The following is a 25,099-nucleotide window of genomic DNA, read 5'->3' on the forward strand; positions in this document are numbered from 1 at the left end:
ATAATCTCCAAGTACCCTTTGCTCCCTATTTGCAACAGGGTCAAGTCTCAACATAGGGTACCTCGCCTTCTTTTTCAACAACTAATGACACGAGGCCTTTGGGAGAAGGTTGATGGGGATTCGATGTGTGATTTCTCCTAGTTTTCCTTGAGAGATGGAGGCAAAACAAAACCCAAACCAAAAATCCTGCTTATCCAACCCTTATCCCACTCCCCTCAAAAAAAGAAAAAAATTAATAAACAAAAGACCAAACCAAACCTTTACTGTCCAACTCAAAGAGGTCCTCAAGTTTTCCTTTCCTTTGAGAGTGTTTCCTCTACATTTGAGGGCTGACATGAAAACAATCATGAAACTTTTTATGGATATGAAATCCTATCACAAAAACAATGACATTTATCCCCAGTGGGTAACTAGGGAACTCAAAAAAGTGCATTTTTGTCCTAAACACCATTATAAAATGGAAAGGATGTAACATGCTTGTAATCCAGTAGAGATACTGAATGAAGCACATGTGACTCAAAGTTCAAATGACTGAGGTATAACTTCAATAGAAATTCTGACAGTGTAATTCCGGCTCCGCAATAATATATGCTGATTGAGAACAGTGCTTTACAATTACTTAGCAAGTATCTTCCAAGCTCTGACATCTCGCCAGCAACAGTCAGGGATCTGCAATGAAAATCCTTTGATTAAACCAGTTCTTGCTTTGGAAAGCCTGATGAGTTATAGTGTTGATGGTCAGAAACCGTGTACACGGTTAACATGACCAGATTATCCACCTAAATCATCTGTGTGCACCACAAAATAATTGTCTTGAAAGACTCCAAGGGGGGGGGAAATGCATTTTTACTCCACACTGATACTTTGGGTGAAAATGGTCATCCTGTCTGGATATTGCTTGAAGATTATCCACAATAATTTGGTCGTGGCTGCTTCTGAATTTAGGATAAGATTATTTTTTTTCTCTTTTTAAAAATTTTCTTCTTGAAGTTCCACAAAACTTCAAAGATTATTTTGTTTTTGAGGGAAGGATACAGATGAAAGAACACAAAAGGGCAGAATATTTAACATGACTAGCTCCAACTGGCAAGTTCTGCACTTTCTTCTCTTTAATTTTCTTTCAGGGCTGGTGTAGAATGAGGAAGAAACCTAATCTGCATAGGAAGATTCACCAGCGTGAGGTAACATTGCTCAGGAGGGAGAAATGCTTAGAATTTTGAAGATCTTTGGTTTTGCATGATTGGTGCAAGGTGATTTGATATCTTATGTGATCTACAGAGGTAATAGCTTCAGGTAAAAGGAGAGGATTGATAAAATACTCTAGTCAAACACATTCAAAATAAAACTATTTTGGTGACAGTCATTTGTTGTACTCCAAAAAGGCTAGAAAAATGAACTTTCATGTTTTTTTTTCCTCAAAATTAGCCATTGATTTTAAAGATGTCAAATTATGGAACTACAGATTGCTGAATTAATTCCCGTATCTGTGTGCTTTGGTGGATCCAAATTACTTATTGTTTTCCACCGTGAGTCAGGATAGTCAAACATAAATTTACATTGCAGAAACTACCTATTGTATTTCATTATTCTACATATACTCGTATATAAATAAAATATAAATGTCTGTACCTTACAGACCACCTACTAAATATACCACACAAGGATTGCAAATTATATTAGAATACCAGCCAAGGGAAACTAAGAGTTGTTGAATTTAAAATAGCTGAATATAAGCTAATTAACATATATTCCTTTCTTATAGATTCTAGAGAATGCCTCTAGTCCTTTGTGGGGAAAAGGCATGGCATAAATATGAATATAAAAACAAGCACTTGAGCAAAAGTTAGAGCAGTAACTGAGTATCTCTCAATTTCCCTGAAAGGGAATTTTAGGCAATGGGATGGAAAGAGCCCCTTTACTCTCCATCACTGGGAATCACATTAAGAAACAAACAAAAGAAAAAACAAACCCTTCGCAGTATTTCATTGAAAATGTGGAAAAGGGAAAGGCCTTCCTAGTTAGTGCCTAAATTGCCGGAGTTAGTAGACATGGGGGTAGAACAATGACATTTTAGTCTATGATAGTCTGGGGCTCCTAGTACTGCCACGTTTGTTGTGCAAAGCTGAAACTGCATATCTTCTACTGTTATTTCTGCTTACCCCAGGGGGGTAGGGGAAAGAAAGTACATTTGAGGTTCTTCTATGCAAATATATGAAAAATGAAATGCAGTAAGTCCCCAAATAAATATAACTATTGCCACTGAAGGAGCTTAATATGATCTGTCGTTTCTCCTATGGCAAACTAACACTGAATGAGACGTTCCCCAAAGAAAATGAAGTCTGAAGTACAGGGCAGACTCTGCTTTACACTGTTATTGGGAGAAGATAATGTGTAGACAATTTAATGTTAGTTGAAAATGGACTATTTCTTATAAAGCCAGAATACAGGCATTTGCTGAAGATCCACCAAGGGACCAAGATAAGACATATGTGTTTGAGATGGGAAGGTAATATGTTTGTGTCTAATATATTTCCGAAATTGTCCTGCTGTGGTTCATCCATGTAAAAATATGGCCCCTCTGATACTGTCACAATCCATAAGACTCAGAGTGATCTTCTGAATTAAGTTTGGTTTGCAGAGTTGAGAAAGGTTTTCATTCACGTCAAAATTTCCCTAGGCCTAAAAAAAATTACTTTGGAAATGTGAAGAAGGGGTACCTTGCTTGGTTGTGCAGTTTCTTTTTTTACTCTTTTCTGGCATTTCAGTCATATTTGGCAAGTATTCTAAATTCTAAAATGCACTATCTATATCATTTTACCATCTATGAACTCTGAAAAAATGCAGGAATAACCAGCCAATCCATTTGTAAGAAATAGAAAAAAAGGGGGGGGGGGTGGAAGGGAAATAATATAAGCAATAGAATGAATCCTATGAATTCAATCTAGCGCGTAGCACAGATTAGGCATAAAGAAAGTATTTTATTCTTGTTAGATGTATTTAATTACCAACATTTTTGAAAAGGCATATCATTGTAACAATGCAAATGTATTACTTGGTCTTAAACAATCACCAAGAACTGGGAGACCATATTCACAATTTAGGGATCTCAAAGAGTGATAGGTAGCATATATATGAAAGGTGACAAAATTATATTATCCAGGAAAAGAAACTCAGCAAAATTAAAAAGGCATCGGAAATCTCCAATGACTTTTTAGCCTCAAAGCATATGCTTAGTCACATATGGCATGATATTTTATACTCAGAAGGCTTTTTTTTTTTTTTTTTTTTGGTTGACCAGATTTAAACCAAAAGCCAGAAGAATCTGTTAGTGAGCTCCTATCAGATCTTCTTGATTATAGCTGCCATTAGCCAAGGTTTGAGTTTCATATGCTGGTTTCAATAGTGGGCCAATGGCTTACCTCTCCTGTGTTTCTCACCCTGCCAACAGCTATAACATCCTACTTCCCCACTTCCCATGACTGACAAATACCTGAAATGTAAGTGGCAAGAGGACTTTGTTGATTAGAACACTATTGATGATACAACTTGGTCTGCAAGCTTATGACCTGCACAGTGGAAGTCCAGCTGAGTGGCTACTGCTTAAGCAGAGACAATGCACAAGTGGAATAGCTACTGAGAGAAATACTAACATGAAGTCAAAACTCTCAATGCAATCTCAAGTCTCTTACTCCCATTTACACAGAATGACTTAACTGAACACCTTCCTACCTCAGTTGGAAACATACATGCATGAGTGCACAAACATGTGCACACACATATACATCTTGTAGATCTTTAAGAACTTGAAGGCCAATAATTTAAGAAAACAGTGACTTAGGCTGTACAACCTGAACAAGTCTAGTTGATGTCCCTTGTCACACACCTCTGGTGCTGTCATTAACCCAATATCATAAATTTCCCCATCATTTTGCACACTTTTTCAAATTCTATCAGTTAGAGAGACATCTGTTTACTAAATATTTTTTTTAAACTGCAAATATCTCTATTCCAGTATCCTAAGAGTCTTTCATATACAAGAAGGAATTCAGCTCCAATAATTTGTTTCCTCCAAGAGCCACTCGAGTTGTTCATAAACCAATGTGCATTTGTCCAACTGAATTCTGTTGTTTCTGGCACCACATAAATGTGTGTGCTGACTGAGGAAAGGAAGACGCAAATTACCAACCCTGGAAAACAGATTACGTTGTGGGTACAGAGGTGAGTGAGGGAGATTAGTTAGGTCAGAGAAACCGCTTTAAAGCCATTGAGACAAATTTTGAAACAACACCCTCTGGGCATGTTCTATTTGACCAAAGTAGCGGCAGACATCGTATATATATCCTCTAGGACAGGTGAGTTGGTTTGGTTCTTTTTGCAGTAGAAAGATGACAGTAAAAACAATGAGATAGTATCAGGTAAGGATACTAAAACATAAGTTCTATAGAAGCGCAATACATTTCAGTATCAGTTGACAACACTCTTATGTGGCGAGCAATCGACATGATTACATTTTCAAATTAAGAACAAGACATTGGGGGAAACAAGGGGGTGTTTTCGGTAGACTCAGATATGTTTCAATCATAATGTAACTATGACTAGTTGTCAATATTTTACATTTAAATTATCTTTTGAATAAGATAGAATATGAATGAAAATATCAATTTAAAAGTGTTAAGAATATAGTAAATATTTTATAAAGGATCTCATAAAAGACCTAATAAGTGACTATTCATTTGGCAAAAGAAGATCAGTTGAAAGATAAAACAGCCCACCTAGAAGACCTCTAAGCCCATATATTTTCATTTTAATGTCAAATCACAGCTATGCGTTCTTTTTTCCTGTGGAATCAACTCTAATTTTAAAAATTCTATATTTAAAAGGGGCTCTAATTCAGTTTACTCAGATAAATACATTTTAAACATAAATTTTATTTCCCTTTCTTCAACTCAGTAGAGATAGTTTCGGTTTTATTTACAGTCCAACTGTGATTTTCTCACTTTATATTGTATAAAATCATGTGACTATATCTGCAGTCGCCTTAGCAGCCAAAGTTGATTTGCATCAATAACATCCAGTAAATCCAAAGACAGAAAATGAGATGAAAGAAAGATAAATGACATTTTAATTAACTGCTATCAGAGAATTAACAGTTCTCACCTAATTTTCAGCCTCACATTTACATTTTTTTCTATTTATCTATATTTGCAAATTATTTGTACCCCAACATTTTTCACACTTGATTTATTTTCTTTTATCCAGAAATAAGCAATCACATGTGTAAGGATTGCTCCTGTAACATTTAGCATGAAATTCATCCTGTAGTTTCTTCGCCAGATCTTTTCTGTAACTATTGTAAGAATTCTCCAAAAAAGGTGGCCACGTGAAAGGGGTTCCACCTATTGTTAGCAGTAGAAGTAATGTTACAGGGCAGCGTTTTGCTGATTCATAAACTGCTGGCTTACAGGTGTGAATAGTGCCTTGTTACGTGACCTGGCCACAGCTAATTCTCATTTTCCAATTCATTCTAAAAGCATTTCTCAAATGCATCAAATAGAGATTCATTTTTTAATTGAAAAATATTCTATTATATGCATTTTCTATGCCCTCTCCACTTGGATGCAACCTCTCCAAATTACACTGGGGGACTGACTCTTTTATATATCAGTAGGAAATCAGTAGAAATGTATCTCTCCCTCCTTCCATCCTTTCTCTTCTCCCTCCCACCCTCCCTCCCTTCCTTTCTTCCTTCCTTCATTCCTTTCTTCCTCCTTTCCTCCTTCCTTCCCTCTCTTCCTCTCTTCCTCTCTTTTCCCTTCTGTCCCTCCCTCCCTCTCTTTCCCCTTCTATCCCTCCCTCCTTCCCTCACTCTCTTTCAAGCCACCTATATAATGCCCACATGAGCTATTGGGAACTTAATGTATATTGCTATGTTATCATTTGACAGGTGAGGAAACAGAACATGGAGTAGTTAGACTGTCTATCAAAATTTAATAGATGACAATTCAATGCAAGTGTTTCACTCTGTCAGCCAATTTACTCATAAAGTCTATGTCTCCTTTCACTTAGAATTTGTGCTAAATAAAAAGGAAACTCTTAATTATTTAAAGTAAAAGAGATAAATAACCACTTAATAAAATAGATAAAGGTACACATTTTTAGCACCGTAAACTATTTCAGATAAACAACAACTTCATTTGTAGCTTCTCCAAGAGTTTCACTGTCAACAAAGTAAATCCTTAGGTGCCAGGGTCCTAAGCATTAGAGCAACCCACAAACACTTGAAAATTGATTTAATGCCACTAGAGTTCTGGAACAATAAATATATATTTTTCCCTTATAAATACATTATTCATACAACTACAGGACACATGCTTTCATGACAGAGTAAACTCTGTAACACTTAGCAGTAGTAATTTGTGCTTTTTTCTTTTCCCAAAAATGCTCTGGCAATGAGTAGTTACAAGGTTTATTCTATTTTTTTAAGAATGTAACTCATACAATAAGACAGAATAATTTATATCTCTGACATTTGGACTGTACGAGAGCCCTGAAAATAGTTCATCATTTTAATTACGAATGGTGCTGTATATATCACATATTTCCTTAGAGAAAACCACTTTGAAATCTCACAGTTATTTATAATAAATCCTTGGTATATAAAAAAAGAATCCCATATTACAAAAACGCTCGCTTTAGTGGCCCTCAATTTATGAGTAAAATTCAAAAAACATAGTCATTCTCATTACTGAATCTCATGAACAAACTGCAATTGGAGGTAAAAGCAGAATGTATACGAAGGCATCATTGCAATGCCTGAATAAATGACATATTTGGAAAATGTGATATTTATACCACATTGTAGATGATTCATTACTTTCTTACACTTTCTGAACCACTAATTTTACTAATCTAATGCTTTGAGCTTCACACTCTTGAAACAGTAAGCAGGCTTTTTTATCCCCTAAAAAAAAGCAAACAAACGTTTAAATAATTGATATCTTTTTGAAGTAGTGTTCACTCCGAAGGATTACATTAAAATAAAATGGTGAGCATATATAACTTTGCTTGGAAAGATATATTATTATATACCTAGTAAAATACTTTCATGGTTTATCTGTTCATTATACTTTTTCTTTCTTAAAAATGTATTCTTAAATTAGTAGTAAAATAATTAATTACCTTCTTTGGCCAGTCATTATTTTAGAGATAGTGATGATTTTTTATACAAAAATATTGATATACTTTTTCTTGATTAAATGAGATAAACATAATTCTCTCTTAAAAAACAGAAAAAAATGCTATAGTCATTAAAAGTACTATGATAGCTCATAATCATTTATTCAATTGTAAACGATTTCACTTGCAGATGGAACTAGTTTATTTTGTTAAAATATTATTAGAACTTTAAAATGCTTGGCCAAAATTACATAATTTTTTTTTCTCTCATAACGTATAACAAACTCTTCTGAAAACTGAATCAGGCTTGTTAAATGGAATATTACTCAGCCATAAAAAACAAAATGGGATCTTAACCATTTGCAATGACATGGACAGAGCTAGAGAGTATTATGCTAAGCGAAACATGTCAGTCAGAGACAGACAAATACAACATGATTTCAGTCATCTGTAGATTGAAGAAACAAAACAACTGAGCCAAGGGGGGAAAAAAAGAGACGCAATCCAAGAAACAGACTCAACTACAGAAAACAAGCCGATGGTTACCAGAGGGGAGGTGGGTGGGGGGATGAGTGAAATAGGTGATGAGGATTAAGGAGGGGACATGTTGTGATGAGCACCAGGTGCAGTAGGGACGTGCTGAATCACTACGTTGCACGCCTGAAACTAATACTACACTGTATCTTAACTAATTGAAATTTAAATAAAAAAAAATAAAAGAGGCTTGTTAAAAGGAGGCTTTTGTACATAAAATACATTTCACTTTCTAAATTTTCATTATTTTTTAAATCCAAAATAATGAATTGTAGCTTTAAATATCCATGGTTGTATTTCTTTTTTGATATATAGTACCTTGATACCACTATTAAGGCAACGTGGATGGTCATAAATAGAGTCCATGTATTTTATAGATATTCGATATGTTGTTATGTTTATATAACACTCACATATCCAAGACATATATTCTGGAAATGTGAAAAAGAGCCTTTCTGCCCAGTGAACCATAAAGCCATTGAAGAAGGATCCTTGGGCAGGTCTGACAGGGTACTAGAAATTTCCTTCCTCCTTCACTTAGGATTTGTTCCACGCACATGTAGTTTGTGCTGCTGAATCTTAATCTGCCTCCTCCTCTCCTTACTTTCTTATAAAAATATCTTCTACCTATCACAGTTCAGCATATGTTTTTAGTATCTGAGGCATAACCACATTTTTTTTTAAGTTCAATTGTTGGAAAACATAACCAAATGATTTGATTCTTGCTTCTTTCTCACTCCTACTGAAGCCAAAAATATTTGGATATTCTCCTCTCACCTAATGCAATCCAGCAGAGTTTGCAGTAAAGCAAATTAGTATGTTATCTGAAAGTTACTTTTCTGTTGATTTCTGTGATAAAATTAGACTTTAGTCTTTCAGAAGAAAATGTCTTCTAGATATACTGGAAGATACTATGCAAAACCTTTTAAATTCACATATTTAAAGACTTATATAATGTATGCCTTTTTGATAACCAGCTCAGAAATAAGGAGAAAAGTCACTGATAGTATGGTGACTTGTTGGGAAAAGCTTTAAAATAAATAATCTAGGGTCTGATCCTGGAGACCCTGGATCGAGTCCCGTGTCAGGCTCCCTGCGTGGAGCCTGCTTCTCCCTCTGCCTATGTCTCTGCATCTCTCTCTCTCTCTCTCGTTCTGTGTGTCTCTCATGAATAAATGAATAAAATCTTAAAAAATAAAAATAAATAAAATAAAATAAAATAAAATAAAATAAATAAATATTCTAAAACACCTTTGTAAAGCCATCAGACCTCCCAATCTCATTTTCTTGTTCTTGTTATAAATACAGAAATCAGGGATCCCTGGGTGGCTCAGTGGTTTAACACCTGCCTCTGGCCCAGGGCATGATCCTGGAGGCCCAGTATCGATTCCTACATCGGGCTCCCCACATGGAGCCTGCTTCTCCCTCTGCCTGTGTCTATGCCTCTCTTTCTCTCTCTCAATGTGTCTCTCTTGAATAAATAAATGAAATCTTAAAAAAAATACAGAAATAGTAAAACTAGCATAATGATTACATTTTTAATTATCTCACAAGATTGGCACACTTTCAAAATTAGATCTACATTTTTTGTTATTTTAAAAATATTCATTCACATTTGCTGTATTACTTGAACACACTGATTTATCATGGTGCTAGCTATGCCTCAACAATGATCACAAAAAATTAAATCCTGTGCAATCTGCATATGGTGTGTAAGAATATCCCCCTCCCCTGTCAATTAGCTAATATCACATTACAATCAGCTAATGTGGCTGTTAACAATTCTCTTTATAATCAGATGTTGTATTTACTTAATTGATGCCTGTTGTCCTGATTAGAGTGGACAGGCAAGCTTAAATAACGATAGTTGAATTTGGTTAATGCTTATGATCGGAAATCTTTGGTAACTTGCTCTGCTTTATTGACTATAAACTCTGGGGATGTTGCATTTTGTGGTGTCTCCAGCCACAATATTGTGGTGATAAGATCATATTATGCAGCTCCTGACTTTAAGTTGGAATATATTTTTGACCGGGTTCACTTCTGGCAAAAGTTGTTAGTCGATTACAAAGAATGTTTGTCATGTCAAGCTTTACAAAAGGATGCCAACTTCCATGCCCCTCCAGGAACACAGCAGGCTACACTACCTAGTGTTTTTCTGTTTCTTATAAATAAAATTGTGTGTTTGCTTTCCTATTTCATCCTGCTGATTCAAGATAAGTAGTGCATCTAAGGACACAAAAGAAAGTGTCAAGTCACTAAGATCTATACTTTTAAGCAAGCTATTGCAATAAATTTGGTTGCCTCCATACTGGAATTCAGGAAACCTGGATCACAGCTCTCTCACTAACTGAATGACCTTGAAAAGTTACTTAGTTTTGGATTTCACAATGAGGAATTTTCAGAGTCTATTCCAGATAAAATAATTTATGATTCTATGTGAATGCTTTATGTTCCACACCTTAATAAATTGAAAACAACAAATCATGAGATTACTTTTGCAAGCTGTCTTTATTACAATTTTTATTATAGCCAGTTACATTGCAATAAGGAAATAGCATCCACAATAACGATAGAAGGTAGAGTCTCTGGATACAAAAGAAGTGATGGTTCCACAAATAAAAATTAGTGACTTTCTCTCCAGAATACTAGCACTGGCAAGATAAAAGCACTTCTCTAGGACACTACGGGCATTGGCTGAAATTACAATGAGTTGTACTGAAAATTCTCAATCATCAACTCCAGTGAAATCTTTGAGACTCATGTTACTAAGTTCCAGGACAAAGTTATCAGTATTATTATGTCTGATGATTATCATGTAATCACAGACCATTAGCATTGGAATTCATTTTGTCTAACTTGCTATCTTATGAATGAGTTCCTTTAATAATGGTTTTGAGAGGTTAAACATGCGACCTAAGTTTCAACATCCTTAGTGATACAGATTTCAGAACACGGACTATTCTATGGAGCGGATTTTATTATTTCATAAGGTAATAAATTTCATCCTTATATGGAAGCAATTTTCTCCCATTGAAGCCTACTGGCATTCTTTCCACCCTCAAAAATCACGAAGGTTGAGTTCAATCCTTTGTCTCTTTTTTGCATTAAAGTCCTTCAATGATCTCAAGTGGTGGTCCTCTCTTCAACCTGTCTTCCTTAGAACACCAAACATTTTCTTGGATTCGTCTATTTTTAAAAGCACAATTATCAGAATCATTCTCAAGAGAAAGCTCCAGAAAGAAATAAGTCAGAATATGTTAACCTTAAATATTACATCCCTGATTTAACTTGGTCATTGTATTTTACAGATGAGCAAACTATATCTTTGGGAGGTGATATATAGTTTATTGGCAAATCTAGAACAAAACTCTAATTTCTAAAAATTTCTTGTCTCCCATATTCTGTAGAAAGTTGGAACTTACTTTAAAAACAAGCTAGTCAAATTCCTCATTTTAGTGAAGTACATGAGGTCTTGAGAGGTTAAGTGATTAATTCGAATATCCTGCATTTCACTCTCCTCTTTCTAAAATACTAGAAGACAGAGTGAAAGATATTAAATTGGACATGTTGCACATAGAATACAATCTTCAATAGCAGCGATAGACAAAGCAGATAGAGGTTTTCTGTTCTTGAGAATATTGCTTAAGAATCTTACATATAATCAAATAACCCAAGGATATTGCTTTGGGAATTGAATCTAAGAAAAGCAGAGTGAAGGGCATATATTCATACAATTTACAAAGCAACATTTAGTATTAAAGAGAAAGACTTTATATGTAGGCACCGGAGCTTCTGAGAATATAAAGTCAAACGTTATAATTACCATATGGAAAATGTTCATTAAGATTATATAGGTTCATAATATATGAAGCACATCTGAAAATGGAAATCTTGGGTAGGGTCAGGGAAAAGCCATGTGGCATAAAAAATATTCTCTGCCAGCAAATTAATTAAATTTCCAGGTTCTAGTAAAGGCCATATATTCTGTGTAGGCACTCACTGAAAGTCAGATGTGCAGGGCCTCTGAGAGACTGCCATAATCTACTCATAAATAGAACTCACCAAGGAACATTGACAGCAGTTTGGCATTAAGGAACACTACATAAATGAAAAATTTACTTTGCAGTAACTTTTATTAGGGAAAGTCCATATCTGACAGGGAGTCCTTTATACATCTTTCAATCTTATTTTGTTCTACTTTGACCTCTGTGTAACCTATTGTTACATGTTAGCACATGTTATTAGTCAATAAAATCAACAATTTTTGTTGTTTTGTTTTGATTTTGTTTTATTTGTCTTTTACCTCTACTGATCCACTTATATTATTATCCACTTAGGGATTTTTTTGTGTGTGGGGGACAAATTTATTAGAATGCGGGACAGGTTTTTCAGGTTTTCTATCTCAGGCATCAACCAATATATATTCAATTAAGAATAAAAAGACTAAAAAAAAAAAAAGAATAAAAAGACTGAAAAGTCTTTTACCTTCATCAAATGTTATTTTTCAAATATTAATTCATTTTCCTATCTTTTTCCAGCCCTTTTTATACATAGTGGTATTTATTTTATTTTCATACAATACTATACACTATCCAAGCCTTTATTAATGTAAAAATTCAGGTCAAAGCCATATGGTGTTTTAAACTGCACCTCTCTCTTTTTTTTTTTTCTGAAGGTATTTAGAGGGATTTTCTAGGCTCTTCAAATTGACCAAATATGAGAATCTAAACTGTGGGTGCCTATCCTGAATTCCTTGTTTTATAAAAAAAAAAAAAAAAAAAAAAAAAAAAAAAAAAGTATTTGCACTAAATGAATGCTGAAAGGATTTGCAACCTAGTAACATAGAGCAATTAGATGAACTGGGGCTTTAATCTAGGAAATAATATATAAAGAGACACTATATATGTAGACACTCTAACTGAGGACCTGTCTGAATTTATGTCTTGGAAATACTTTCATTTGGAAAAGGAATATAACTTATTATGTGTTTTCCCAAGGAGGAAATCCAGGATAAATGGATTCAAGTTACAGGAAGACAGACTTTGACTGAAAATAAGAAAAAGCTGAGAAGTTAAAGATGTCCCAAGATAGAGTGAGCTACCTCTGGATTTTGTGTCACTGGAATTATTAAAGCAGAGATGAGTGATCCTTACAATGGTGTTAAGGGATGCATGCACAATCTAAGGCTAGACTGGTTGACCATAATCTCTCTTAAACGCCCATGAATTCAGCAAACACTTATTCTATGTTCTAGGCACTCCACATTAAAAGAAAAGAAAAAAAGATAGAACAATATTCACAGAACTAATAGATTGATATTAATTCCATGATTATCTTGTTAGAAAGTATGGTGAGGAAGGATATTTTGACTTGTATTCTAATTTTCTATCAAGCTTTGACTCAACTGTATTCTCTAGGCACAATCTTTTTAGTTCTAAATACTCCAAGCTAAGGTTGAAACCCTTATCTTGCTCCCAAAAGCACTAGAAAAAAGTGCTATAAGTATACAGTGTTCCCAAATCAATGTATCTTAACTTGCTCTTTTTCTTTCCAGCACTTTTACTTCAAAGGATTTTCTAAGGATGAAGGAAATACAAATTCATAAATAAAGGTCTTTTTCTCTTCCTGCATTGATTTTGTTTTCCCTCCTAGTTTGATTTCATATTTTTTAAAGTTCTCTCAATGTCTGTGGTTTTCAATGATATGTGTTCTTCAATTTTTTATTGCTTTTCAATTTTTTCATTTTTCCAGAATCTTGTGGTTTATTTTTTCTCAAATTTTTTTTCCTTCATGATTAATCCTCTAAATCTCATATATATTTTAATCTTTACTTTTTTTTCTTTTCCTTTTCTGGTAAACTGATAAGGTGCTTACCTATATGATATGTATTTCTTTCATTTTCCTATAATGTAAAAAAGAATTTTTCTGGTTACCTTTCCACAAAATCTTAGAATGTGTTGGTTGATTTTTTTTTTCTTTCCATATGAGATACAAGTATATCTACACTTCTTATCTCTAGATTTGGTAAATTTTATAACATTTAAATTAGCTTTTTCCTGCATTTGCAATTGTTTAATATTACTTGGTTTTTAATTATAGGTCCCAAATTTGGAAGAAAATAATGAATTACATTGTATAATATATTTCTTACAATACATTGTGAGTAATCTGTGAGGCTAACAATGGTCAAGAGGCACATACTAAGGGAAATAAAAACAGAGTTGAGGGAAGTATGGATGAGGGGAAGCATCCATATGCAGGTAAAAAGGCTGACTGTTTTATAAACATTCACTCATTTGTCCAATATTTAGTGAGTAGCAAACACTGTGGACAAGAAGAGTTTAGAAAAGATAAGATGAAATCATTGCCCTTTAGTAATTCAAGAGTCAAGTGTGAATTAGAGCCGCAACTTTGCATGGCAGGAATCAGGAGAAATTACAGAAGGTACATCCCACTTCCGTCAATTCTGAGTGATCCTGACCACATTCGATTTCTCCGAGCCTCATTTTTTTTTCTATTAGATATGGACAATGATAATAACATCTAACTCTATGTTCCTTTGTGCAGATAAATTAAGAAAATGGAGATTAAACTCATCAACATGATGCCTGACACACATTAAACTCTCAGCCCATGTCTGATATTACTGTTGTGAGTTTTCCAAACAGACCTGGGAAAAAGGCCCTCCAGATGGAGAGACCCAGTTATGTGAAGGCCTGTGGACATGAAAGACAACACCATGTATAAAATAGGATTATGAAGGACAGCCAATGACTTCAGAGCTTTATCCAAAAAGAGACTATACATTCTTGAATGAAGATTAATGGCTCAGCCTCCAGTGGCAAAGGGTCTCATTGGTAAAAAGTGCTCGTAAATAAAAATGGTTTGTTTTGTTTACTGACACAAACAAGTCTTAATTATGCTACCACTTTAAAGAACATCACAAATAATGGTGCCACAAATGCACACCTAGAGACACCCTTACTATCTTAGAGCGTCTGCCAATAATTTTCCTAGCCCAAAGGTAGTGTTCTAGTCACATGTCTCAAAAATCTGAGAGAGTCACAAAAGTGTAACGCAGAACCTGACACATCCCCAAAACAAGCCCCTGCAGGAGCTAGAAGGACCAGTTCTTCTAGTGAAAAAGGAAATCAAGAAGGTAGGTGTTTCCCTGTGATGAATAAGTGTTTATGTTTTATAGGTTATGACTCTGCTGGAGTTTGCGCCCTGAGGGACCTAGCTCCTTTCAAACTACAGCAACCTGAACAGAGGTAATCCTGAGACTGCTAGAGGAAACCGTTGCCTTCATCTCCTTCAAATGCCACCAGCTAGGTTGACAATTTTTTTTTTTTCAGAAAGTGATTAGGAATACATTTGGCTCTCACATCTGAATGACATGGCTTTGTGGGGCTTTTAGACTTATTTGATCTGGCTTATATCTCATTTTCTATAAGCAAATGAGTAAGCATCATTCATGTGCATGTGATTTTGCGCAATGCCTTCAAAAATCCAAATGTGATAATAATTGAATTCTGAGTTAAAATTCACACAACATTCTCATTTTGTACTTTTTAAAGGTATGTTACCTAACAATTGTTTGTAGAAGGTTGAAAGTAGCATACACATACCAGTTCCTTTTCTTTCCTAGATAATCAGTTGAGGAAACTGTGTAACACCTTTCTCTGAAAACTGTATCATCAATTCTGCTGTAGTCTTTACATTAAAAAAAAAAAAATTCTAGCTGTGCAGGGAATTCTGAAATGCATAGTATGCCGAAATGGGTAAAGATATATATATACTCAAGTTTTATAAATCCTCCACATCGGTAGACCCTGTGTAGTGTATAAATGCATCTTCTGAATGTCAAAGAGTCAGACTCTTAATGAAGAGTGCAGAAGAGGGGCAGCGGTACTGCTTCATGAGAACCACCATACCTGTTGATTAATGGAGAGGCCTTAACAGCACTCTTCTTCCATGCGTCTTGCCATGAGGAAAGGGGAGGAAGGGAAAGGTAGTGATGGCAGCAACACCTGGGGAAGGGAGACGGGGAAAGATGTGAAGGGAAAATCAGCAGCCCCTACACAATGGTGACCATCCATAGATCTGGCCAATAAAACAATTTCCAAAAACCCTGAGCTCGGTTTCTTTCTTGCCTTTTTAAAAAAATCCAGATGCATTTCAAACATAATTTATGCAAATTAGGTATTTCGGAAGTTGTCAATACAAACATTCTTACAACAAGAATCATCCAAATCTAGGGACACAGGGAGCTGCTACACATAATAAGCTACTATCTTGGGGCACCTGAGTGCTCAGTGGTTGAGCATCTGCCTTGGCTCAGGTCATGACCCCAGGGTCCTAGAATCAAGTCCTGCATCGGGTTCCCTGCAGGGAGCCTGCTTCTCCCTCTGCCTATGTCTCTGCCTCTCTCTCTGTGTCTCTCATGAATACATAAATTTTAAAAAATCATAAAAATGAGCTACTATCTTATTCACATTGGGATATACAGGTGTAGGCATAGATTTTTTTTAACAATATATTTAAGAAAAAACTATGTAGGATAAACAATACCAAATATATACGTATTTTGCCCCCCTCCACAACAGGATTATTACCATTTTCTTGTTCTTTCTCTACCTCCTTGCTATATAATTGGCTCATGATACACTATTCCTTTTTATATTCTCTTAAGGGTATGTAGCTCTGATATCAAAACAACTTTCACTTGGTAAGTTAATAAAAAAGAATTAAATGTAATAGATTTAGAAAGAGATCAAAGTAATCAAACTTGCAAAAAAGCTCATGTTCTAATTATATGTTCCCAAGACATGATTTAATCTAGATTATATGTAAATTCTGAAGAGTGAATATATAGAAATGTATAAAAAGAAACAGAATGAAAATGTTTAATAGTTGATAACAGTATATGATCTGAATCTTAATGATCAACTGCTTTAATAATATCAATATATGAGAGGATAGCACACCTAAATACCAAACACTGCTACCTGATTTTGCTCTTAAGTATATATTTTTGAAGAAATTTTTAGCTTTGTATATTTAGATTTAGATATAAATTACATAGGAAAAATGATGGTTTGCACTACCTAGAGAAGCTTATAAAGCTTATAAAAGTGGAAATAAACTTATAAAATATATGTATATTTTATGAGGAAAAGAAGAGGTATGCCACTGTTTGGGGGATGCTGATAACAGGGGAGACTGCGTGTGTAGGGGCAAGGGTATAAGGGGAATCTCTGTATCTTTCTCTCAATTTTCTGAGCCAAACTCCTTTAAAAATTAAGTCTTAATAAAAAATAGTAAATAAATAAATATTGGAAAATGTTTAAAAATAAGTGGGAATTAATTTTTAAAACATCTGACCCCTCATGCAATATGTTTCTCAGTGTATTATTTATGGACAGGCTGGGACATTCTTGAATTTTTGTTTAAAGACAGGGATTTTTGTGAATACATGTTTGCATTCTGAATGTGATTCTACCCTTTAATCCTGATGTTTAGGAATGCAGCTATCACAACGATCTTTGGGGTTAGAAGCATGATAATCCTTTTGGTCTTGTCTTAATCTTGTTTAGACAAGATGTCTCAAATTTTTCCAATTTCTCAATTCCTCTGGTCTTTGACACACTGCTTACTATTAGCCATCATCTCTGTTTAAAATAACATGACCCACCTAATGCTTAGGCAACAGTATTAGTCAGCCCTTGAGAAATTTAGAAACTAATTGGTTATCATAAGAGATTAGGATCAAACAATTCTAAAGGCATATGAAGTCTAGGCCTGTTGAGATAAAAAGAAAGGCAATTCAAAGTAGAAAACTTAATTTTTATCTGATACGATTAAACGTGATATTTTATAGCTTTTTATTTTTTATTTTGTATTTAATATTTAAAATATTATTACACATAATATTTTAAAATTTAAATCCCCCTTTAAAATTAAAACCTACATATTCCAGTAATATCAAAGTAAAAAAAAATAAACCTAATTATTCCTATATTTAAATATTCCTGAGTGAGCATTTTGGGATCAATATTTTGTCTTTGGAAGAATCACATGTGGGAATTTTGCAAGACAGAAGGATAAAGATCTACATGCTCTTAATTTGGGACAAGATTCTTGCATCCAGCATGAAATACAGTATTTTTTTTTTCTTTTTTGTATATGGCTCCCCAATATCCTAAGGATTTTATATATAGTAAATTCTTCCTTTGACCTTAAGAAGGGTAGATTGTTATGATATTTGAATATCATAAATTTATTTGAAAATTAATACTATATTGTGGGAGAAAAAAAATAACCAAGGGTATACTTATGAAAAACTTTGGAAAATAAATACACATACATAAGACACAGAAAAATACTAATAATACAATTCATCAAGATGTAACAAGTAATATAAAATGATTTTATAAATAGCTGAGTTTGTAAATAACTGAAACAAAATAGAATAGTCATCAAAAAGATTAAATTAGAATTTTAAAGAGTTATGAATTCATGGAGTGGAGAACAGAACTTTATGGATTAAGAAATATGAAATTAGAACATATTTTTCCTTCAGATGTGAATGGTAAAGGCCAGGATAATAAAATGGTCCCTGGTACTACAGGGGTATATGGTAGGAATCTGCTTATGGACAATGATGTGAGCTAGATTTTCACCTGGATAAAAAGGGGGGGGGGATATAATACATGAAAATGAAAAGCGGATAGATTATTGTTGAACAGCATTGACATTACAGAGTTTGTAATGAATTTGGTTTTCCAAAAGGATAGGAATTCTCTGTCATGTAGATGAAAGGACAATGATATCCTAAAGAAAACTACTGGTCTACCCATTATAAAGTCAGACTCTTCTAATTTCTATTTTTGGAAAAATGCATAATCAAGGTAAAGCTGATATGAAGCTACAGATACTAAAGGTTGTGTGATTGAGTAAAGTAAGCACAGAACACCCAACGTTGAACTGTCACACAGAAGAATAAGGCTCAAGGCTTGCTTCATTTCCCAAAAGATTACAATCTTTCGGTGGGGAACCAAAGGAGGGGTCACACAGTGTAGTGCTTGGAAGTTACAAGAGAAGAGATGAGGGGAGCAGTCTTTGACAAGACACATACTAAGCTTCTTCTCAACGACTGAGAAGGAAATGGGTACAAGAAAAAAAGAAGCAGTTTGCAGAAAGGGAAGCTGATGCAACCTAATGCAGGATGGTGGCAAAGAGGCCATGGAGGGCTGGCAGGTCTGAAGTGAGTCCAACCAGAATGGATTGTGCGGTGGAAGGAACAGTAGAAGACAGCTGGGTGTGTTGAGGAGACACATCAAGCAATATAAAGAGAATGATTAGGCCATGATACTGCTGTTCTCTACTTATTTAATGTCTTTAGCCTTTCTCAAATGCCAGTGTGCCTGGTACAAGGACATAGGAGAAAAGGCTATTGCCACATTGCATAAACATTCCTGATAATAGTACTGCTTTCGTTATCCTATTTGTAAGGTCCATCCTAGAAGCAGATTTTCTCTAACAATTAGAAGACATATTTTAACTCTGAGTCTGGCTCTAAAGCTTCCCAATGTCTCTCACACTCATACCTAGGGCCTCACTGAAGATGAGCCATCCAAGCTCATCCTCGGAGGAAGCCTTACTCCAGGCAATGAGATGGGTCTGATTTTCTATCATCGTCCTTCTTGCTAAGAGTGGCTAAGTAACGATCAAAGGGGGCATTTTGATAGTCACGATATTAGCGTCCATAGTGTGGACGGGAAAGGCTGGAGTGTAGAGAGGTTAACCTGGCTATGCTAAGTCTTGAGTGACAGGATTAAAATCTGCCCTGGTGGCCATGGAAAGAGGTGGAACCTGGGAACTTTTACAGAGAAAGGAAGCCTATGTGTTCTTACAGCACTCGGGAGACTGCACCACTGCAAATAGGACATCGCCCAATGCACTTTTTAAGTATACGATAAACAACCATATAAGCCCTGAATGAAGTTATTAGTCAAACTTAACTATTGAGACCACAAGGAACGAAAAACCAGAAAACATGAAGGGGAAAAATGTTACTGTGTAAGTATCACCTGAAGCTTTTTTTTTTTTTTTAATCAGTAAAAATCGTAAGTGATCTAAGATAAAAGAATAGTTGTTAATCCTTTATTCAGCTCTCATTAGTAAGTGCTAATGATGTGTTTCTAGAATCCTGCATTATATTTTGTACTCCTAAGATTTAAAGGCATAGACTGTATAGCTTCGTGGCAATCAAAATCACCTAAGTAAAAATGTTTACTATTACTAGCATCTAGCTTTGGTAAAATGATCGTACAATGAAAAAATCAGGAAATAGCATAAAAATTTTTAAGTGAAAACCTTACCTACTAATACTGAAGTACATTTTTTTTCTGAAGTACATTTTAAATGAGTCTGATATATATGCATTTAAAGTAGGGTATATTCATGCTAGCATATGATGTGTAAGTTTTCTTAACGCTAGAGTAAAAATATGAAATATCCTTTTTTAAATTTTTAAATGAAAATGCTCATTGATTTATTCAATATTACACTCTACTTTCTACAGATTAACTATGACAATTAGAATTTTGCTATACACAGATCTGGAGTTGTGATACACTTTTTGACAATTTTATTAAAATTTCAATATTTAGTTTTATTAAAAACATTTTATAGAGTTTCTAGCAAATCTATAATATTTTGCTTATTTTCAAATTTCCAATGTTTTACAGATCTGCTGTCTCTAAAACTGTATAATAGCTATAATAGTAGGATACAGTCAGTCCATTAGACAAGGTAATAGCCTCTGAATACCTGGTTAATTGTTGATTAATGCATTGAATAATGTTCACTTACAATTTTAATTTTAATTAATACATGATTTCATTCCATTGATATAACTAATATTCAGTTTACTTTTTACTTAAAATATATTTTAATGTGGATTCTGTTCATTCTCTTCTTGACTTGTAATTGCTTGGTCAATTTATAAAATTATAGAAAGACTAAGTCCTCATGCAAGACATTTATAGCCTCTGCAACTGAAGGTTATCGTATCAATTTGATAATTCAATTTTGCTCATCACATATTTCATGAGTGTTCAATCTGTGCCACTCACTGATTTAGTCAGTGGAACTTAAACACTGAGTTTCAGGACTTCTTTAAACTCTGAAAAACAGAGGACTCAAAGTGCTTTTTGTCTTTATGTGAAGTATATCATCATTGATTCTCATCATATCCAAAATCTAAATTAAGATACTTGAAAAATAATTAATTGTAAATATATTGCAAAGTACCCATAAGAAGTTGACATAAATAAAATATTTTTATGAAAAAATATTACATTTTTAAAACCAAAAAATCCTCCATAAGAATGACACTGCGATATATGTTAATACAGATGTGTGATACACAATTGAGCTAAGGATGAGAGAGCATCAGCAAGGCCTCACAGAAGAGGTCATAGTTGCAGTCAACTTTAAAGAAAAAAATTGGTCTGTAGGAAAGTGATGCAGATGAAAGAGATTAAGACCATTTCAGTGAAAGAAGGGCACGGCTAGACACAGCAGGTTGTAATAGAAAAAACACACTGCTTTTGTTTGACAGATTTTCTTCAAACTCTATCTCAGCTACTTGCTGGCTGTGTGACTTTGAGCAAATCACCTAATATCTGTGATGAACCAAAATTTGCTCCCCTGTGAACTAATAAAATCTATGTATTAGGAATGTTCTAAGAATTAAAAGATGTATTTTCACGTGTGGCAGTTAGGTAGCACACTAAGTAATATACCATTTTTTGTTGTGTATTTAAGGATAGTGAATTGGTTACCATGCAGAGAATATAGAATACAGTGAGGTGAGGGAGAGAGGATAGAAGTTTTAAACAAGAGTGAAAGGGGCAGCAATGAAGTAGAACCATTACACAGGTTCAAGGTGGACATAAATGACTTTTTAAAAAACCCAGAAATACAGTGATACAAATATAATTACCTTGAAAACTTCAAAGAGAACCACTTTTCATGCAGACCTTTTCAAACCCATCAAAAATCTTAATTTCCGCCCAGTCTTCCTAGCCTCTCCTGGGGGTGGGGATGGGGGGAGGAGGGATGGGGGGGAAGTAAAACAAACTGAAATTTTAGAAGAAAAACCCATATTCCAGCATCTTCATAAATATAGAACGAACTATGTAAAGAATAACATAGATGATAGAAAATTTACTTAAAACAGAAATTTAACCAGAAATTTTATCTATGGCTTAAAGAGGTGTCCTTGACCTGAATTTTATAGTTGTCTTTGAAATCAGATTTCAATTATATTTTAGTAATAAATGAATGAATATATAAATAAAAATATAGTTAATCCCATGTGAGAAATGTATTAAGAATTTGAACTAGCAATTGTGATGTTCTCAACTTTCAGATGATAATTAGCAGATTCATAAAGTCCACTAATTAATGTGAATTTATCTAGAAAATACTTTTATTGAGTGTGGTATGTAAAGAATATTACAATTTTTCCCTATGTTAGGTGTATACTTTTTTTTTTTAATTTTTTTTTAATTTTTATTTATTTATGATAGTCACACAGAGAGAGGGAGAGAGAGGCAGAGACACAGGCAGAGGGAGAAGCAGGCTCCATGCACCGGGAGCCCGATGTGGGATTCGATCCCGGGTCTCCAGGATCGCGCCCTGGGCCAAAGGCAGGAGCTAAACCACTGCGCCACCCAGGGATCCCTGTTAGGTGTATACTATCCAGATGCTATCTTTGATGTTCAAGATGGCTACAAAAGAACAATTTCTCAACTACAAAATACAGATTTCTGTTGATACACCTTAGTTCTGTCAACTAGGACAGAAAGGAGAAAAAATATACTTGGAGAAGTATGGCTATGAAATAAAGAATATACTCTTCACAAGACCCAGGTTTAGGTATTTTTATTTTTTAAGATTTTATTTATTTATTAATGAGAGACACATAGAGAGAGAAAGAGAGAAAGAGAGAGGCAGAGACACAGGCAGAGGGAGAAGCAGGCTCTATGCAGGGAGCCTGATACGGGACTTGATCCCAGGTCTCCAGGATCAGGCCCGGGGCAGAAGGCGGTGCTTAACCGCTGAGCCACCGGGCTGCCCAAGGCCCAGGTTTAGAACTTTACGAAAAATAATAAATATCCTATCTCATGTATAAATACTACCTGTAGTACACACCGATGATCAGTAAGAATAATATGAATTTTAGGTGAGGAGGTTTGTAATACTTTACAAAGACTTTATGATTATCCTGTCTCTTTTTAGATATGGTATGCTTTATACTACTCATTTTGGTTGATTTCTTCAGCACCACAGTTCAGTCCAGACCTTTATCAGAAGAACAAGCAAAGAAAAAGCATAAAATCCAAGGTAATAATGGAAATCATGGGTAGACCTTGGCCCAGAAAATATCAATATATTCTTTAATTAATTTGGTGAATATTTACTGAACATCTACTCTTTTCCAGGCGCTGCACTAGTAGCTGGAGATACAATAAACATGAAAACATGGTCTTTGTCCTCCTGTAGCATAAAGTCTAGATGGTAAGATATTCACAAAATGAATCAGGAAAGAAAAGAAAGAAAGAAAGAAAGAAAGAAAGAAAGAAAGAAAGAAAGAAAGAAAGAAAGACCTCTATTCTACTCAATGCATATATAAATAATTCTAGAGCTTACTTTCAAGATAATTTTGTAGCAAAAATCACATATCATAAAAATTAAACAATGTTCCTTATAACCTCTCAAATCCTAACTTTGTAAATATAATAAAGCTCTGTATCCAATTGGTAGGTACCTAACTCCACCTAGCTCTCATCATCTAAGACCTATAAATGACCGTCCTAATAGCTGAAATTAAATAATAGATGATAATTTTTTACCCTCATTTCCTGGTATCACGTTTGTGTGCCTGTATATAAGGGGTTGATATTACCAACTTTCAGTGATAACTAGAGTATAAAAATCTCCCTACTTAACCATCCTTCCCTACAGCATGATTTGCTAATAATTTACTCCTTGAAATTTTTTTTTTCTTTACAACTCATTTTTGCTATTTCTCCCCTTTTAGTACCAACTACCATATTGTAACCTGGCCAAGTCAAGCAATAGTTGTCAATTCTGAGTGAATTTGGCCACATAAATGTAATAATCTACTAACAATCAGGAAATACGGGATGCCTAAGTGGCTTAGTGGTTGAGCATCTGCCTTTGGCTCAGGTCATGATCCCAGGGTCCCAGGATCAAGTCCCATATCAGCCTCCCTGCATGGAGCCTGCTTCTCCCTCTACCTGTGTCTCTGCCTCATTCTCTGTGTGTTGCTCATGAATAAATAATTAAATCTTAAAAAAATCAGGGAACGTTTTCTGTCAAAAACCTTCCAGTCTTGAATAAAATTAGCAGAAACTATGCAAGCCATTTTGAGTTTACTAATATGAACATGAAAAAAAGGATGATTTCCTTTGGAAAGTTGAAATAACTCCACTCTGTAGTGTTATTTATAATTTTGAACCTCAAGGAATGATGATTCATAGATATGTAGAATGGAAGGAAAATAAAACAGTCTGTTCACCCTATCCTTTATTCGAAATACTTGCATACGGTTCCTAATGTATTTTAATTTATTTTTAAAACACAAGTTGTTCTTTGACTATGAAACATTTCAGACGTTTGCAAAAGCCTTCTTTCTTTTTTTGTGGTATTTTCTTTTCAACATATTCATGTACAATCAAAGAGAATTCAGTTAATACATAAGAACACCTTTTTTTTTAATACTGTCATTTAAATGACAGGATGTAAAATGTCAACTATGGATAATGCTATTCCCTCAAAGCATATATCTTGTTCCATTATATATGGGTGAATTCATAATGTTTTAGTTCAAACCTATAAAATACGGTATACTCTTGAGAAATCTGACAGATGATAAAACTGCATGAGCAGTACATGTGCACATGTTTTCATACTTCTGCAAATTTATGGATTTCTTTTTATTTCAATCAGCTCTCTGAATTGGTTGACTAGTATCAAATTCAATAAACAGCATATGGGTCTGCTAATATATGTGAAGAACCTGTTCTTTCTTCCTCACCTCCAACATATATGCTCTTTTATATGTCAGTTAAGTAATACATTTCCTGGATGGGAGGGGGACTTGAAAATAAACCATATACCACAAGGATTTTATTGTAAAAAGCATAGCTATGTTTATTTTAAGAAAATTGCATAAAAAGAAACAAAATATTTATTGTGGTGCACTATATTTGTATATAATGCACAAAATATGCTTTTGTATTTTGCTGTTGGATATTTTTTCTGTTTATAAAAATACAATTTTATAAAA

General features: G+C 34.3%; 1 protein-coding gene across 11 annotated transcripts in view; it reads right to left on the minus strand.

Moving 5' to 3' along the window:
• The window catches only part of PCDH7 (protocadherin 7), a 415,603-nt gene that overhangs the window by 178,684 nt on the left and 211,820 nt on the right, over nt 1–25,099 (minus strand). For 3 of the 11 annotated variants that reach the window (XM_038533527.1, XM_038533525.1, XM_038533528.1), the window contains 2 exons: nt 15,648–15,743; nt 10,203–10,899 (listed from right to left, as the gene is read on the minus strand). The exons of 7 other annotated variants lie outside the window; for them this stretch is intronic. In XM_038533527.1, coding sequence (XP_038389455.1) covers nt 15,655–15,743 — 89 coding nt within the window. In that variant the 3' untranslated portion in view covers nt 10,203–10,899; nt 15,648–15,654. Of the gene's footprint in view, nt 1–10,202; nt 10,900–15,647; nt 15,744–25,099 lie in introns of those variants that run through there. One more of the 11 variants, XM_038533526.1, reaches the window with a different exon arrangement.

Source organism: Canis lupus, chromosome 3, assembly GCF_011100685.1.
Source record: "Canis lupus familiaris isolate Mischka breed German Shepherd chromosome 3, alternate assembly UU_Cfam_GSD_1.0, whole genome shotgun sequence".
In the NCBI taxonomy this organism is placed as follows: Eukaryota; Metazoa; Chordata; class Mammalia; order Carnivora; family Canidae; genus Canis; species Canis lupus.